Below are 16,022 nucleotides of genomic sequence, written 5' to 3' on the forward strand. Positions count from 1 at the left end.
CGGGGGAGGGAAGGGGGGGCAAGGGGAGCTTCGGCCACGGGGGGAGGGCAGGGTCGGTCCCACGCACACTCGTGGGGTACGGGGGGGGTGGGCTGGTGGGGAGCGCAGTGAGGGGGTGCCTTGTGCCAAGCTGGGTGTGAGAGTGCGTGGAAATGGGGGGGGGGCGTGTGCAAAGGATGCGTGTGTGTGTGTGTGCGTGCAAGGGGGCTGTGAGTGTGTAAGGGGTGTATAACGGGGTGTGTGCAAGGACTGTATGTGTGAAGGCGGGGGCAGCGTGTGTAAGGGCTGTGTGCGTGTAAAGGCGCGTGTGCAAGGGGTGAGTGTGTGTGTGCGTGCAAGGGAGTGTATATGAAGTGTGTGCGGTGTGGATAAAGGGAGGGTGTGCCCCCGTGAGTGTGTGCGTGCAAAGGGGGTGTGTGCAAGGGCTGTGTGTGCAAGGGTGTGTGTGTGCACCTGCACATGTGTGCACGCCCGCTGTACCTGAGCGGTGTACGGGCGTGTGTGCACGGGGGGTCGTGTGTTTGCACACGAATATGTAGGGGTGTATGTGCGAGTGTGTAGCGGGGCTGCATGAGTGTGCAAGGGTGTGTGTGTGCGTGAGGGGGTGTAAATGTGCAAGGAGGGTGTGTATGTGCAATGTGTATGTGTGCGGCAAGGAAAACGTGTGTGCAAGGGGATGTGTTCTCATGTGTGTGCGTGTGCAAGGGGAAGTTTGTGCGTGTACGGGCGTGTGCGAGGGGCGTTCGTGTGCGTGTGAACACACATGTGCATGCAACACACGTGTGCCGGGGTGTGCAATGTGTGCGTGTGCAAGGGGGGTCCCGGGATGCGCGGGGCGGGTGTGCGGGGGGAAGGCACGGGGGGCACTGCGGTGGGTGTGCAAGTGACACACTCGGGGGGGGCTGTGCGGACAAGGGGGGGCCTGGGAGGTGTGGACACGGGGGGCCCAGCCGCGCGTGTCCCCGCCATGTCGGTGCGTGTGTTCGTGTCCGTGCGCGTGTGCGCAGCCCCGGGGGTGCGAGTCCGCCCCCACCGCTCCGGGCCGCACCGGGCCGTTCCCGCCGCCGCCGCTGCGCCTTTAAGGCCGCCGGCCGGGAGCGCCCGGGAGCGGATCCGGGCGGGGGGGGGGGAGGGGGGGCGGGCACCGGCCGGGGCGGGCCGGGGCTGCGCGGCCGCGACCGGGACCGGGGCCGCCACCGCCACCGGGGGCCCGGCCTGGGCGCGGGATGGGGCGGCGGGGACGCGGCGCGGCCGCCGTGTAGGAGCGGGCGGCGGCGGGGCCGTGGCGGGGCGCGGGGCCCCGCGGGCGGCAGCGCCGGAGGCGGAGGTGAGCGGGGCCGCCCGGGCGCACCGGGAGCGGCGGGAGGGGCGGGGGGGGTGGATCGGGGCGGCGGCGGCGTCGGGGATCGGGACCGGGATCGGGACTGGGACTGGGATCAGGGCGGGGGGGGCGACACCGGGCTGGGCCCCCGGGCGGCGGAGCGGTGCGGCCCCGGAGGGCTGCGCGGTGCTCGGGGGGGTCCGGTGCGGCGGGAGCTGCCGGTGCGGTGGGAGCGTCCGGTGCGGCGGCCGGAGGGCGCTGGTGGGTCCCGGTGAACGGGCCGAGCTCGGCGGAGCTCCCGTGCCCGGACCGGGGAGGGAGGGAGGGAGGCGGCCGCCGCCGCCGCCACCGGGGCCGGCCCTTCCCGGTGGCCTTTCTCCACCGCAGCTCGCCCGGGGCAGGGACCGGCTGCCACGTCCCGGCTGGTTCCCGGTGCCCCGGGGCGGCCGTGCCCGGTACAGCCCGTTGGCCGCCGTTCAAGACAAACAGGGCCGGGACGCCCGGGTCGGTCCCAGCTTTGTCGCAGGTCGCTGCACCGGGAAGGGCGGGCTCGGGGCGGCCTCGGCAGGGCCACGCACTGGGCACCAGGACACTGGGCACCGGGACAACGGGAACCCGACACCGGGAACCCAGCACCGTGCACCGGGATTCTGGCACCGGGCACCCAGCACCGGGAACCCAGCACTGGCCATTCCCACAGGAGCCATGGGGGTAGCGGGAGAGCTGGGACTTGGGGCCTGCATCCTCCAGGGTGGCGGTGGGGACACCAGGACCCTCCACCCCTTGCATGGCCTTGCACCCCCGTGGACACCAGGGCCCCTTTTGGGGTGTCAGAGTGGGGGACCAAGCGCTGACCCCTCCTTGATGCCCACAGCATGTCGTGGTTCAGCGGCATCCTGGTGCCCAAGGTGGACGAGCGGAAGACGGCATGGGGGGAGCGCAACGGCAAGAAGGGCCCCCGGCCCCGAGCCGGCCTCTGTGGCCCCCGCTACATGAGCTGCCTGCAGGACCCTGAGATGGAGCGGGGTGCAGGACCCCCCCGGGGGCTGCGCTGCACTTGGCAGGAGGATCATTACGGCAAGAAGGGGCCCGCGGGCGACCTGGGACTCAAATCGGTGGATGCGGGCTTGGAGGACGGCGAGGCCAAGGGGCCGAAGGGAGCCGGAGGACATGGGGGGCGACCATCAGCCGGCGAGTGCTGGCGGCGGCTGCTCCAGGTTTTCCGCTCCAAACGCTTCCAGTCGGCCAAACTGGAGCGGCTCTACCAGCGCTACTTCTTCCAGATGAACCAGAGCAGCCTGACGGTGCTGATGGGAGTGCTGGTGCTGGTTTGCGGGGTGATGCTGCTCTTCCTCTGCCTGCCCGGCGCCCCGCACGTGCCGGCGGCCGCCGCGCTGGCCGGTGCCACGGCTCTGTTCCTGCTCCTCATGGTGCTGTGCAGTCGCAGCGCCTTCCCCCAGGACTACATGTGGGTGGTGAGCTACGTGGTGCTGGGGCTGCTGGCCGGGGTGCAGGCGCTGGGGACGGTGGCCGTGGCTCCCCGGAGCGCGGCCGAGGGCGTTTGGTGGAGCGTCTTTTTCATCTACATCACCTACACGCTGCTGCCCGTGCGGATGCGGGCGGCCGTGCTGGCCGGGGTGCTGCTCTCCGTCCTGCACCTCGCCATCGCCTGGCACCGCAACGCTGCCGACCCCTTCCTCTGGAAGCAGGTAGGGCTGGAGGGACACACCCGGGAGGGGCTGCGCCTCGGCGTCCCGCCCACCTGCAGGTGGGGACCTCCCCTCCCTGAATCCCGCTCTCTCAAAAAAATTGGGATTTTTTTTTTGCACTTGGTGTTTCTGCTGGTGGAAAATTCTGGAGGCAGGAGGGGCCCCTTGGCTGCCCCGGGGTAGGGGAGCCCCAGGGAAGGTCCCGTGATGGGGCCGGGGGTCTCTGCAGTGCCCCTCACCCCGGCACAGACTCACCATTGTGGGCTGCACTGGGGGAAGGGGCACCCACAAAGCCCCCGTTGTAGGGCTGGCAGAAAGCCCCGAGGAGGGACGCAAGTCCAGGGCACCAGGGCAGGGGAGTGGCTGTCACCCAGGGGGGCTGGGACACTGCCAGTGTCCCCTGTCCTGCCCTTCTGATGTGGTGGGCTCTCCCAGGAGGGTGCTGCTTGCACAGGGGGTGCAGAGGGTTCCCCCAACCCTAGGGCCGCGTGTTCCCAGCCCCAGCAGCTCTCCCTCCTCGCACGGGGCCACTCGTCACCCGTCACCCTCGCCCTGCCTGGCCAGGACCCGGGCCACGTGCCGTCCCCGCGGGGCCCAGGGCAAGGAACACAATGACATCCGAGGCCAGCGGGGTCATGGGAGGGGCCACCCCCCCGGCTAGGGTTCACCCCCTCAGGGTAGGAGCGATGGGGCTCCAGGGGGACGCGATGGGGCCGGGGTTGGGGGGGGTGTGAGGCCCCTGCTCCCAGTGTCCCACTGTGTTGGAGCGCTATAAATAGCCCTGGCCCCAGTCCTGGGAGATGGGGATGGGGCAAACCGCAGCTCCCACTGCAGTCATCTCCGCTTTCCCACTTCCTCTGCTTCCCGAGGGCGTCCCCGTGACCTCCATGCTCCAGGTCCCCATGTACCCCCAGCCTTAGGCCCCTGTATCCTCGTATCCCCCCTGCTCTGGTTTTCTACATCCCCACATCCCCATGTTCCCCCTGTCCTGGATCTACAGGTCCTCCACATTCACTCTATGCATGTCCCCTGTGTCCCCAGTCCTCATGCCCCCTTTGCCCCCCCTACCCTGTGTCCCCATGCCCCCTTTGCCCCCCTACCCTGTGTCCCCAGGTCCCCTTTGCCCCCCTACCCTCTGTCCCCATGCCCCCTTTGCCCCCCTACCCTGTGTCCCCAGGTCCCCTTTGCCCCCCTACCCTGTGTCCCCATGCCCCCTTTGCCCCCCTACCCTGTGTCCCCACGCCCCCTTTGCCCCCCCCACCCTGTGTCCCCAGGTCCCCTTTGCCCCCCTACCCTGTGTCCCCAGGTCCCTGCATCCCCTGTTCCCTGGTTTCCCGCAGCCCCAAGTCCCCCATGTCCCTGCAGCCCCCTTGCCCTGTTTTCCCATGTCCTTTGGTGCCCCACATCCCCCCGACCCTGTCCCCTGTGTCTCCATGTCCCTGCATCCTCCCTGCCCCGTGTCCCAGAGCCCCCATGTTCCCACACCCACATCCCCCTCCTTGCGGCCCCCTCTCCTCCCCTGAACAGCACCCACCCTACCAAAGCCAAGGTTCTGTGGCACAGAGGAGGGTGGCAGAGGTGGATGGGGATCCCCGGGTGGTCACACCGAGCCCACCTCCCCCCCAGCTCAGCGCCAATGCCCTGATCTTCCTCTGCACCAACGTGGTGGGGGTCTGCACCCACTACCCGGCTGAGGTGTCGCAGCGCCAGGCCTTCCAGGAGACCCGTGGCTACATCCAGGCACGCCTGCACCTCCAGCGGGAGAACCGGCAGCAGGTGGGATGGGGGGTCCCGGGGGTCCCCGTGCTGGGCTGGGGGGGTCCCTCAGCACCCCAGCCCTGTTGATGGGACTGCTGTGGGTGCAGGAGCGGCTGCTGCTCTCGGTGCTGCCGCAGCATGTGGCCATGGAGATGAAGGAGGACATCAACACCAAGAAGGAGGACATGATGTTCCACAAGATCTACATCCAGAAGCACGACAATGTCAGGTACTGCGGGGACAGGGGTGCAGGCAAGGTTTGGGGGAGGTATCACTGGGGAGGGTGTCTGGGGCAGTGCATGGGCCATGCCCAGCCCGTGCTCTTCCTCCTGGCAGCATCCTCTTTGCGGACATCGAGGGCTTCACCAGCCTGGCCTCGCAGTGCACGGCCCAGGAGCTGGTGATGACACTCAACGAGCTCTTCGCCCGCTTTGACAAGCTGGCTGCGGTGAGTGGAGGGGCCAGGGGAGTTCGCGGGGTCCTGGAGCCCTCCTAACCTGCTCGTGCCCCCCAGGAGAACCATTGCCTGCGCATCAAGATCCTGGGGGACTGCTACTACTGCGTGTCGGGGCTGCCGGAGGCGCGCGGGGACCACGCGCACTGCTGCGTGGAGATGGGCGTCGACATGATCGAGGCCATCTCGTGAGTGGGGCAGAGACCGGGGCTGTGCCCGTCCCCAGTGCCACCACAGCTTGAGGGGCTGCACCTGACCCTGCTGTGCCCATCCCCTGGGCTGGGACATCTCTGGTGCCACCATAATTTGGGGGGCTGCACCCCACTGTGGTGCTGGTATGTCCCTGGCGCTACCACAACCCTGAGGGGCTGCATCTGGCACTGGTGTGTCCCTGGTGCCTCTGCAACTTGGGGGGGCTGTGATTTCCCCAGTTTTGGCAAGTCCCAAGTGCCACTGCAGCTTGGGGGACGGCTCCCATTCCTGGCACATCCCCAGAACTCACCAGTCTGGGTCACAGCGCCTAGGGATGCCATGGGGTGCCTGGGGGTGCTGTGGTGCCATGGGGTGCCTGTGAGTCCAGCAGTGCTTTGGGGTGTCTTGGGGTGCTGTGGTGTCTGGGAATCCTGAAAGGCCATGGGATGCCATGGGGTGCCTGGGGGTGCTGTGAACTATCTGGAGATGCCCTGGTGCCAATGGGATGCTGTGGTGCCTGGGAACCCTGCAAGGCCGAGGGTTGCTTGGGGACACCTCGAGGCGCCTGTGGGTGCCACGGAGCGCCCAGGGGTGACGCGGTGCCGGTGCCGTCTGCAGGCTGGTGCGCGAGGTGACGGGGGTGAACGTGAACATGCGCGTGGGCATCCACAGCGGGCGGGTTCACTGCGGCGTCCTGGGGCTGCGCAAGTGGCAGTTCGACGTCTGGTCCAACGATGTCACCCTCGCCAACCACATGGAAGCGGGCGGCAAAGCCGGGTGAGCCGGGACGCGGGGGCTGGGTTGGGGTGCGGGGTGGGGGGCACCGGGCAGGGAAGGCTCAGCACCTTCATTCCCCGTCCCCAGGCGCATCCACATCACCTGGGCAACGCTGCAGTACCTGAACGGGGACTACGAGGTGGAGCCGGGCCACGGGGGCGAGCGCAACGCCTACCTCAAGGAGCACAACATCGAGACCTTCCTGATCGTCGGCTGCAGCCAGAAGCGCGTGAGTTGGGGGGCAGCTGGGGGGCGGCTGGGGCTTGGGAAAGCTGGGGTCACCCCCTCACGGCTGTGTCACCCTGCAGAAGGAGGAGAAAGCCATCCTGGCCAAGCTGCAGCGCACTCGCGCCAACTCCACCGAGGGGCTGGTGCCGCGCTGGGTGCCCGAGCGCTCCTTCTCCCGCACCAAGGACTCCAAGGCCTTCCGGCAGATGGTGAGCGGTGCCGGGGAGGGCATCGGGCATGGGGGACCCCCACCGCAGTGCTATCAGCCACTTGCTGCCCTTCCGTGGCTGTCGGTGGCTTCCCCAGCCCTGCCCGCAGCCCTCATGGCTTCCTCCTGCTGCCCGCGGGCCTCGGGCAGTTCCTGGGTGGTCCCTGGTGACCTTGGAGATCCTCCTGGTTCTCACCAGTCCTGGGGACCCTCAGGGGTCTCCCGTCCTCGCTGGTGTTGACATCCCCCCCTAGACCCGTCCCTCCTTTGCAGACCCCTGGGAACCCTCTTGGCCTTGCCAAGAACCCTTGGGGACACCCCCTCATCCCATTTACCCCTGGAATTCTGTCCCCCATCCCGGGTGACCCTGGGGGATGTCCCATGTCCTTGTGGTCCATGATGGTCCCCCCCGTCCGTGCCAGTGTCGCTGACATCTCCATCTCCCTTGTGTCTCCCAGGGCATTGATGACTCCAGCAAGGACAAGTGAGTGTCCCCATGCTGGGCTGCTGGGGGGGTCGTGACCAGCCCCTCCCTGAGGCAGAGCTGGGAGCCTGGGAGGGTCCTGACCCCTGCATTCCCCAGCCGTGGTGCCCAGGAGGCCCTCAACCCTGAGGATGAGGTGGATGAGTTCCTGAGCCGGGCCATCGATGCCCGTAGCATCGACCAGCTCCGCAAGGACCATGTCAAGAAGTTCCTGCTCACCTTCCAGACCCCCGAGCTGGAGAAGAAGGTGGGGGCCCCTCTGTCCCCTTTGTTCTGGACCCACCGTCCCATCTGTCTCCTGAAGTCCCCTCTGCCCCGGTCCCGTCAGCACCTTCGTCCCTCCCATCTCTCCTCTGTCCCTTGGGGTCCACTCCGTGCTGGTTTCATGGTCCCTCCACCTTCTCAACCTCATCCCCTGCCCCCTCCATTCCTTCCCATCCCCTGGGGTCCTCCCGTCCCCTCCCATCTCCTGGGGTCCACTTGTCCCCCACCATTCCATCCCCTGGGGTCCCCCATGTCCCATCCCATCCCCTGCAGTCCCCTCCATCCCACTCCCTGCATCCACTAGAGTCCCTCCCATCCCCCTCCATCCCATGCCCCAGGGTGCTCCTGTCCCCCTTTTCCCCACCCTCTGGGGTCCCCTCATCTCCCTCCATCCCATCCCTTGCATCCCCTGGGGTTCCCCCATTCCCCTTTGGGGTTGCCCCTGTCCTCCCACATCCCATCCTCTGGGATGTCCCCAGTCCCCCTCCGTCTGGATCCCTTGGGGTCCTCCCATTTCCCCCCATCCCATCCCCCAGATTCCCCCATTCCCCTCCACCCCTCAGCCCCCCCTCCCCTCTTCCCCTGGGGTCCCCCCCGTCCCCTCTCTCCATCCACCCCACCTCCCCCTGTCTCCTCAGTACTCCAAGAAGGTCGACGACCGTTTTGGTGGCTACGTGGCCTGCACCCTCCTCGTCTTCTGCTTCATCTGCTGCCTCCAGATCCTGGTGTTCCCCCAGTAAGTGCCGCAGCCCCCCCAAACATCAGCTCTGATCCCCCAACCCCGTCCCCAACTCACCTCCCACCTCTGCCCAGCTCCCCGCTGATGCTCGGGGTCTACGTCAGCATCTTCATCCTCCTCGCCGCCATCCTCTTCATCTGCGCCATCTACTCCTGTGTCACTGTGAGTACCTGAGGGCTGGGAGGGTTTTTGGGGGGCCTTGGCCATGCCTTACAGGGTCCTCGGTTCCCCCCCAGCTCTTCCCCGCCGCCCTGCAGCAGCTCTCCCGGGGCATCGTCCAGTCCCGCGCCCGCAGCACCGGCATCGCCGTCTTCACCATCCTCCTCGTCTTCATCGCTGCCTTCGTCAACATGGTAGGGTCATGGGGGGCCGTGGGGGGCTGTGGGGGGCTGTGGGGAGCTGTGGGGCACTGTCTCACCCCTCTGGCCCCCCAGTTCTCCTGCAGCCGCATGGCCCTGCGGGACTGCGCCGCCCGTGAGCTCAACATCACCCCCGGGGCTGTGGGGCCCTGCCAGCTCCGGGCTCTCAACTTCTCCCTGGGGACCCCCGCGGGCTCCTGCCATGGGGACGGGCTGGCCTGTGACTTCCCCGAGGTGAGCGGCCGCGGGCACCCTCTGGCACAGGGCATGGGGTTGGGTTCCTACAGGGGTCCCTGCTGGGGCCAAGTCCTCCCTGGGCGCTGGCAGAGGGTCCTTGAGGTTGCTGGGCGCTGGCAGAGGGTCCCCATGGGTGTAGTGTCCCCAGGGATGCTGGCATGGATCTCTGTGGGCATCGTGTCCCCAAGGGTGCTGGCACGGGGTCCCCATGGGGGCAGTGTTCCCCAGAGTGCTGGCACGGTGTCCCCAAACATGCTGGCACAGGGTCCTAGAGGGTGCAGTGTCCCCTGGAGTGCTGGCGTGGGGTCCCCATGGGTGCAGTGTCCTCCAGGGTGCTGGCATGGGGTTCCCATGGGTGCAGTGTCCCCCAGGGTGCTGGCATGGGGTCCCCATGGGTGCGGGGTGCCAGCATGTCCCCACAGCCACCGGGTGCTGGCACAGGTCACTCGGGTCCAAGGTCCTCAGCGGGTGCTGGCACTGAGCCCTTGAGGTTGCTGGGTGCTGGCACGGTGTCCCCAGGGGTGCAAGGTCCCTGTGGGCGTGGGGAGGTGCTGGGACTCCTGGGGTGCTGCAGGGTTCCCAAGGGTGCCATCCAGTGTTCCCAAGGGGCTGCAGGGGTTCCTGGAATGCTGTCTGAGGTCCCTGGGGTGCTGCAGGAGTTCCTGGGGTCTCAGCTGGTATTCCTAAGGTGGCAGAGGGTTCTTTGGGGTGCCATTCGGGGTTCCTGGGGTACCAGCTGGGGTTCTCGGGGTGCTTCAGCAGTTGCTGTGATGCTGGCTGGTGTTCCCAGGGTACCAAAGAGCTCCCAGGGGTGCCCTCTGGGGTTCCCAGGGTGCTGCAGAGGTTACTGGGGTGCTGCAGAGTTCCCACAAGCGCTGTCCAGGGTTCCCCAGGAGTTCCATCCTGGGTTCCTGGGGTGAGGGCTGGGGTTCCTGGGGTGCCATCTGGGGTTCCCAGTGCGCTGCAGAGGTTCCCAGGGTGCCATCAGGGATTCCCAGGAGTGCCCGCCAGTATCCCCAGGGTGCTACAGGGGGTCCCGGGGTGCCATCCAGCATTCCAGAGGTGCCATCCCGCATTCCAGGGGTGCTATCCAGGGTTCCCAGGGGTGCTATCCAGGGTTCCCAGGGAACTACAGGGGTTCCTGGAATGCCAGTCCTGGTTCCTGGGGTGCCATCTGGGGTTCCCTGGGTGCTGCAAAGATCCCAGGGGTACCACCCAGTGTTCTGGGTACCATCCGGTGTTCCTGGGGTGCCGGTGCACCCCACCATGCCCCCCCCAGTACTTCAGCTACAGCGTGGTGCTGAGCCTGCTCGCCTGCTCCGTCTTCCTGCACATCAGTAGCATCGGGAAGCTGCTGCTCATGGTGGGCATTGAGGCCACGTTCCTGCTGCTGGTGGAGGGGCCTCACGCAGCCCTCTTTGACAACGCCGACCTGCTGGTCCTGGCCAATGCCCTGTGAGTGCCTCCGGTCCCCCAGCGGTCCCCACCTCACAGCTGTGTCCCCACCCCACTGACCCCTGGCTCCTGTCCCCACAGGCCCTCCTTCAACGTGACGCAGGGAGAGTGGTGAGCAGCAAACTGGAGCCAGTGGGGACCTGGGCGTAGGGGGGTGAGGGTGGGCAGAAGCAGGAGGGTCCCTTGGGGGTCTGTGCTGCAGCACTGGGGGGTGGGTACAGCCTCGGGGTCTCTGGTGTGGGTTCAGCTTTAGGGTCTGGGTGCAAATTTGGGGCTCCTTTGGGTGAGTGAGTGGATCTTTGGGGTCTAGGTGCAGACTGAGGGTCCCTGGGACGGACAGGTGAATGTTTGGGGTCTGGGTGCAGGTTTTGTGCCTCTTGGGTGAGTGGGTGAATCTTTGGGGTTGGGTACACATTTGGGGTTCCCCTGGGTGGGTGAGTGGATCTTTGGGGTCTGGGTGCAGTTTGGGATCCCTGGATGGGTGGGGGCTGGTCCCTCAGCCTGTCTCAGGGATCCCGGGGGTCCTGCAGCCTGGCGGAGGGGAAGGTGGCCCTGCGCTACGTGACCCCCGTGGTCCTGGCCGTGTTCGCGCTCGCCCTGTACCTGCACGCACAGCAGGTCGAGTCCACTGCCCGCCTCGACTTCCTCTGGAAGCTCCAGGTACGACCAAGGTGTGGGGGGGCTTGGAACAACCCTTTCCCTGCATCCTGGGACTGGGACCGACCCCCTCCCTGTACCCCAGGACTGGGGTGACCACGCAGTCAGGATTGACCCCTTCCCATACTCTGGGACAAGACTGACCCCTCTCAGCACCCCAGAACCGGGGTGGTTGTGGGACTAGGACTGACCCTGCTCCCTTGGGAATGGGATGACCATGGGTCTGGAAGTGACTCTTTCCCTGCTCCCTGGGATTAGGATGACTTTGGGGCTGGAACCAACCCCTTCCTTGCACTCTAGGACCAGAACTGACCCTTCCCTGCACCCCAGAACCAGGGCAGTCATGGGACAGGGACCAGTCCAGGGCCAGGATCACCCCACTCCCCACACCCTGACCCGGGAGAGGCCGCAGGGCTGGGAGTGACCCTTTCTCTGCACCCCAGGACTGGGGTGACCATGGGGCTGGGACCAACCCCCTCCCCATACCCTGATGCCAGGGCGGCCACGGGGTCCTGTGGCAGCTCCCACACGGGTCTGTGCCCGCAGGCAACGGGCGAGAAGGAGGAGATGGAGGAGCTCCAGGCCTACAACCGGCGGCTGCTGCACAACATCCTGCCCAAGGACGTGGCCGCACACTTCCTGGCACGGGAGCGGCGCAACGACGAGCTCTACTACCAGTCCTGCGAGTGCGTGGCCGTCATGTTCGCCTCCATCAGCAACTTCTCTGAGTTCTACGTGGAGCTGGAGGCCAACAACGAGGGCGTGGAGTGTCTGCGGCTGCTCAACGAGATCATCGCCGACTTCGATGAGGTGCTGGGGCGGAGAAAGGGCGAGGGGAGGGGGTGTGTGGAGGTGAAGTGTGCGGGGTTGGGGTGCAGCGGATGGGGTTCGTGGGGTGCTGGAGAGGCTGTGGAGCAGCGTGGATAGGGTGCACAGGGATGGGGTGCAGGAAGATGGGGTGTTGGAGAGGCTGTGGAACACCGTGTTTGGGGACAGGGTGCAGCAGATGGTGTTCACTGGGGTGCTGGAGAGTCTGTGGAACACCATGGAGGAGGATGGGGTGCAGCAGATGGGGTTCATGGGGTACTGGAGAGTCTGTGGAACACCATGGATGAGGTTGTGGTGCAGCAGATGGGGCTCATGGGGTGCTGGAGAGTCTGTGGAACACCATGGATGAGGTTGGGGTGCAGCAGATGGGGTTCATGGGGTGCTGGAGGGTCCGTGGAACACCATGGATGAGGTTGGGGTGCAGCAGATGGGGTTCATGGGGTGCTGGAGGGTCCGTGGAACACCATGGATGAGGTTGTGGTCCAGGGAATGCGGTCACGGGGTGCTGGAAAGGCTGTGGAGCAGCGTGAATGAGGTACAGGATGTACTCCACCCTTGGAGAAGCCACGGAGAAGCTTTCATGGAGCAACAGGAACGGGTGCAGGGCATGCTGGAGAGGCTGTGGAGCAGCGTGGATGAGGTTGGGGTGCAGCGGATGGGGTTCGTGGGGTGCAGCGGATGGGGTTCGTGGGGTGCTGGAGAGTGTGGAGCAGCATGGATAGGGTGCATAAGGATGGGGTGCAGGAAGATGGGGTGTTGGAGAGGCTGTGGAACACCGTGTTTGGGGACAGGGACAGGAGATGGTGTTCACTGGGGTGCTGGAGAGTCTGTGGAACACCATGGATGAGGTTGGGGTGCAGCAGATGGGGTTCATGGGGTACTGGAGAGTCTGTGGAACACCATGGATGAGGTTGGGGTGCAGCAGATGGGGTTCATGGGGTGCTGGAGAGTCTGTGGAACACCATGGATGAGGTTGTGGTGCAGCAGATGGGGTTCATGGGGTACTGGAGAGTCTGTGGAACACCATGGATGAGGTTGGGGTGCAGCAGATGGGGTTCATGGGGTGCTGGAGAGTCTGTGGAACACCATGGATGAGGTTGTGGTGCAGCAGATGGGGTTCATGGGGTGCTGGAGAGTCTGTGGAACACCATGGATGAGGTTGTGGTCCAGGGAATGCGGTCACGGGGTGCTGGAAAGGCTGTGGAGCAGCGTGAATGAGGTACAGGATGTACTCCATCCTTGGAGAAGCCACGGAGAAGCTTTCATGGAGCAACAGGAATGGGTGCAGGGCATGCTGGAGAGGCTGTGGAGCAGCGTGGATGAGGTTGGGGTGCAGCGGATGGGGTTCGTGGGGTGCAGCGGATGGGGTTCGTGGGGTGCTGGAGAGTGTGGAGCAGCATGGATAGGGTGCACAGGGATGGGGTGCAGGAAGATGGGGTGTTGGAGAGGCTGTGGAACACCGTGTTTGGGGACAGGGACAGGAGATGGTGTTCACTGGGGTGCTGGAGAGTCTGTGGAACACCATGGAGGAGGATAGGGTGCAGCGGATGGGATTCATGGGGTGTTGGAGACGCTGTGGAACACCTTGTTTGGGGATGGGGTGCAGGAGATGGTGTGCACAGGGTGCTGGAGAGTCTGTGGAGCACCCTGGATGAGGATGGGGTATAGGGGATGCAGATATGGGGTGCTGGAGAAGCTGTGGAGCACCATGGATGAGGATGGGGTGCAGGGGATGGGATTCATGGGGTGCTGGAGGAGCTATGGAGCACCCTGGATGAGGATGGGGTATAGGGGATGCAGATATGGGGTGCTGGAGAAGCTGTGGAGCACCATGGATGAGGATGGGGTGCAGGGGATGGGATTCATGGGGTGCTGGAGAGGCTGTGGAGCACCATGAATGACGTGCGAGAAGATGGGGTGCACGAGGTACAGAGAGCCTGCAGAGCACCGTGTTCGGGGACAGGGTGCAGGAGATGGTGTGCACAGGGTGCTGGAGAGGTTGTGGAACGCCACGGATGAGGCTGGGGTGCAGGGGATGGGGTCACGGGGTGCTGGAGAGGCCGTGGAGGAGCATTTATGGCGCCATAGTGCAGGGTGCAGGAGGTGCTGGAAAAGCCACGGAGCAGCACTCACGGAGCCATGGGATGGGGGTGCAGGATTTGGGGTACCCATCGCCCCGTCGAGGCGCTGTGGGGGTGACCCCACCCCGTCCCCCCAGATCATCAGCGAGCAGAAGTACCGGCAGCTGGAGAAGATCAAGACCATCGGCAGCACCTACATGGCGGCGTCGGGGCTCAACGCGGCCACCTACGACCGCGAGGGCCGGAGCCACATCGCAGCGCTGGCCGACTACGCCATGCACCTCATGGAGCAGATGAAGTACATCAACGAGCACTCCTTCAACAACTTCCAGATGAAGATCGGTGAGCCCTTGCACGCCCCTTGCACGCCCCTCTGCACCTCCAGCCATCCCATGCACGCCCCTGGCTGTCGTTCATGGCTTTGTGCCTGGCGGCTCTTGCACCCCTTTTTCCACTCTTTCCCAATCACCTCTTCCTTTTCCCTTCCTTACCCCCTTTTCCTCTCTCACCCCTCCTTTTCCCCATCTTGCCCTCTCTTTTCTCCCCTCCTGCCCCATCTTCCCCTTCTCACACCACCTTTTCCCCCCCTCACTCCTTCCTTTTCCCCTCTCACCTCCCCTTTCCCCTCTCACCCCACCTTTTTCCCCCCTTCACACCCCTCTTTTCCCCGTAACTCCCTCCTTTTCCAATCTCACAGCCCCTTTCCCCCTCTCACCCCTTCTTTTCCCTCCTCACCCCGTTTTCCCCCTTTCCCTACCCTCTTTCTCTCCCCTGCCCTTGCCCTCCCCCCATTTCCCCGAGCGTGGGGGTCATCCCTGACTCTCAACCGTGTCCCCCCAGGCCTGAACATGGGCCCGGTGGTCGCAGGGGTCATCGGAGCTCGCAAGCCCCAGTATGACATTTGGGGCAACACCGTCAACGTCTCGAGCCGCATGGACAGCACCGGGGTCCCCGACCGCATCCAGGTCAGCCGGGGGTGGGAGGGGCACGGGACACCCACCCAGAGACCCCCACGGGCCCCCCTGACCCCTGTGTCCCCCCTCCAGGTGACAACGGACCTGTACCAGGTGCTGGCGGCCAAGGGCTACGTGTTGGAGTGCCGAGGGCTGGTCAAGGTCAAGGGCAAGGGGGAGATGACCACCTACTTCCTCAATGCGGGCCCTGGGGGCAGTTAGGGGGGTCCCCACGGTGTCCCCGCACGCCGAGGGCTCCCCCAGCCTGTGCCGAGCTCAGGCAAAGAAAAAAAGGAAAATTCCCCAAATCCACGTATTAAAAAAACAAAGAAAAGGGAGAAACGGACACAAGGGAGGTGGTTGGGGGGTGTGGGGAGGTGACCCTGTGCCCCCTCTCCGGGGGTGTTTTAGGGGGTGTTTCCCAGCCCTGCACCGGGGTGTTTCTTGGGGTGGGGGGGTGTCATGGTAACCCCCATCCCTTTGCTGAAACCCCCCATGTGCCAAAGACGGGAGATGGGGCCCCCCCAGGAAAGGGACTGCAGGGGGTTTTGGGGGCGGGGGGCTGCCCAGCCCCCTCCATGTGCCAAATTGAAGTGCCGCCTGCGGGGGGTGGGGAGGCGCAGGCCCAGCATCTCCGCAGCCCCCTCACCCCCCGGGGGTCCCAGCTCCCTCCGGGGGGACTGTGGCGGGGAGGGGGGGGGGGCAGACCCCCCCCTTTTAAATGCAAAAAAAACCCTAATGAAGTGACTTTTTTTTTTTTTTCTTTTCTTTTTTTTTTTTTTTGAAGCAGTTTTGGGGCGGGGGGGGCTCAGCCCGGGGGGAAGGGGGGGGGGGCACTGGCCCCCTCACCCCAGCGCAGACCTGAGGTACTTTGTCCTTCGTGTGTACAGATAAATTATATATAAAACACTTTGGATACGAGCTGTGGCCTGGCCTGTGGGGTGGAGGGCGGCCGGGAGGGCACACGGGGGAATCCCGGTTGAAAGGGGGACCAAGATCCCGGTATCCCGGTGGGAGGAGGGGGGGAAAAACACCGGGATCCTGCTGAGGAGGGGTCCCGGTAAGGGAAGGGGGGTGAGAAGTCGGTGGGGGGGGGGGGGGGTACAGTCAGCGTCTTGAGGTGCGGGGGCCTGCGGGAGCTCGGTAAAACCGGATCTGGGAGGGCTGCGGGCATCCCGGCGCCGCGGGGTCCCGGGCGAGGGAAACATACCGGAGTCCGATGGGGAGAGATACACCGGGATCCCGGGGAGTGGGGGACACACAACGCGGTCCCGGTGAGGAGGGGGCCCCGGCATGGGGTAGACACCCCAATGTCCCG

At 65.5% G+C, this 16,022-nt stretch overlaps 1 protein-coding gene across 1 annotated transcript; it reads left to right on the forward strand.

Moving 5' to 3' along the window:
- Positions 1–1,278: 1,278 nt before the first annotated feature.
- ADCY6 (adenylate cyclase 6) lies at positions 1,279–15,451 on the forward strand. Its single transcript, XM_032093871.1, has 22 exons — positions 1,279–1,327; positions 2,196–3,030; positions 4,657–4,806; positions 4,896–5,017; positions 5,125–5,236; positions 5,303–5,430; positions 6,053–6,211; positions 6,299–6,440; positions 6,520–6,648; positions 7,106–7,131; positions 7,231–7,378; positions 8,034–8,131; positions 8,209–8,296; positions 8,371–8,487; positions 8,569–8,727; positions 10,010–10,185; positions 10,267–10,296; positions 10,716–10,845; positions 11,389–11,652; positions 13,889–14,093; positions 14,592–14,716; positions 14,798–15,451. Exons 2-22 carry the CDS (start codon positions 2,197–2,199, stop codon positions 14,924–14,926), a joined length of 3,471 nt encoding a protein of 1,156 aa, XP_031949762.1. The 5' UTR covers positions 1,279–1,327; position 2,196; the 3' UTR covers positions 14,927–15,451.
- The last annotated feature ends 571 nt before the right edge of the window (positions 15,452–16,022 follow it).

Source organism: Corvus moneduloides, chromosome 30, assembly GCF_009650955.1.
Source record: "Corvus moneduloides isolate bCorMon1 chromosome 30, bCorMon1.pri, whole genome shotgun sequence".
Taxonomy (NCBI): domain Eukaryota; kingdom Metazoa; phylum Chordata; class Aves; order Passeriformes; family Corvidae; genus Corvus; species Corvus moneduloides.

Excerpts from the sequence above, each read along its gene's own strand:
- ADCY6 (XM_032093871.1), top strand. The coding sequence starts at position 2,197 with ATGTCGTGGTTCAGCGGCATCCTGGTGCCCAAGGTGGACGAGCGGAAG. Across the intron at positions 8,132-8,208 it reads CAGATCCTGGTGTTCCCCCA|CTCCCCGCTGATGCTCGGGG; the intron begins GTAAGTGCCGCA and ends ACCTCTGCCCAG. Across the intron at positions 10,846-11,388 it reads ACTTCCTCTGGAAGCTCCAG|GCAACGGGCGAGAAGGAGGA; the intron begins GTACGACCAAGG and ends CTGTGCCCGCAG.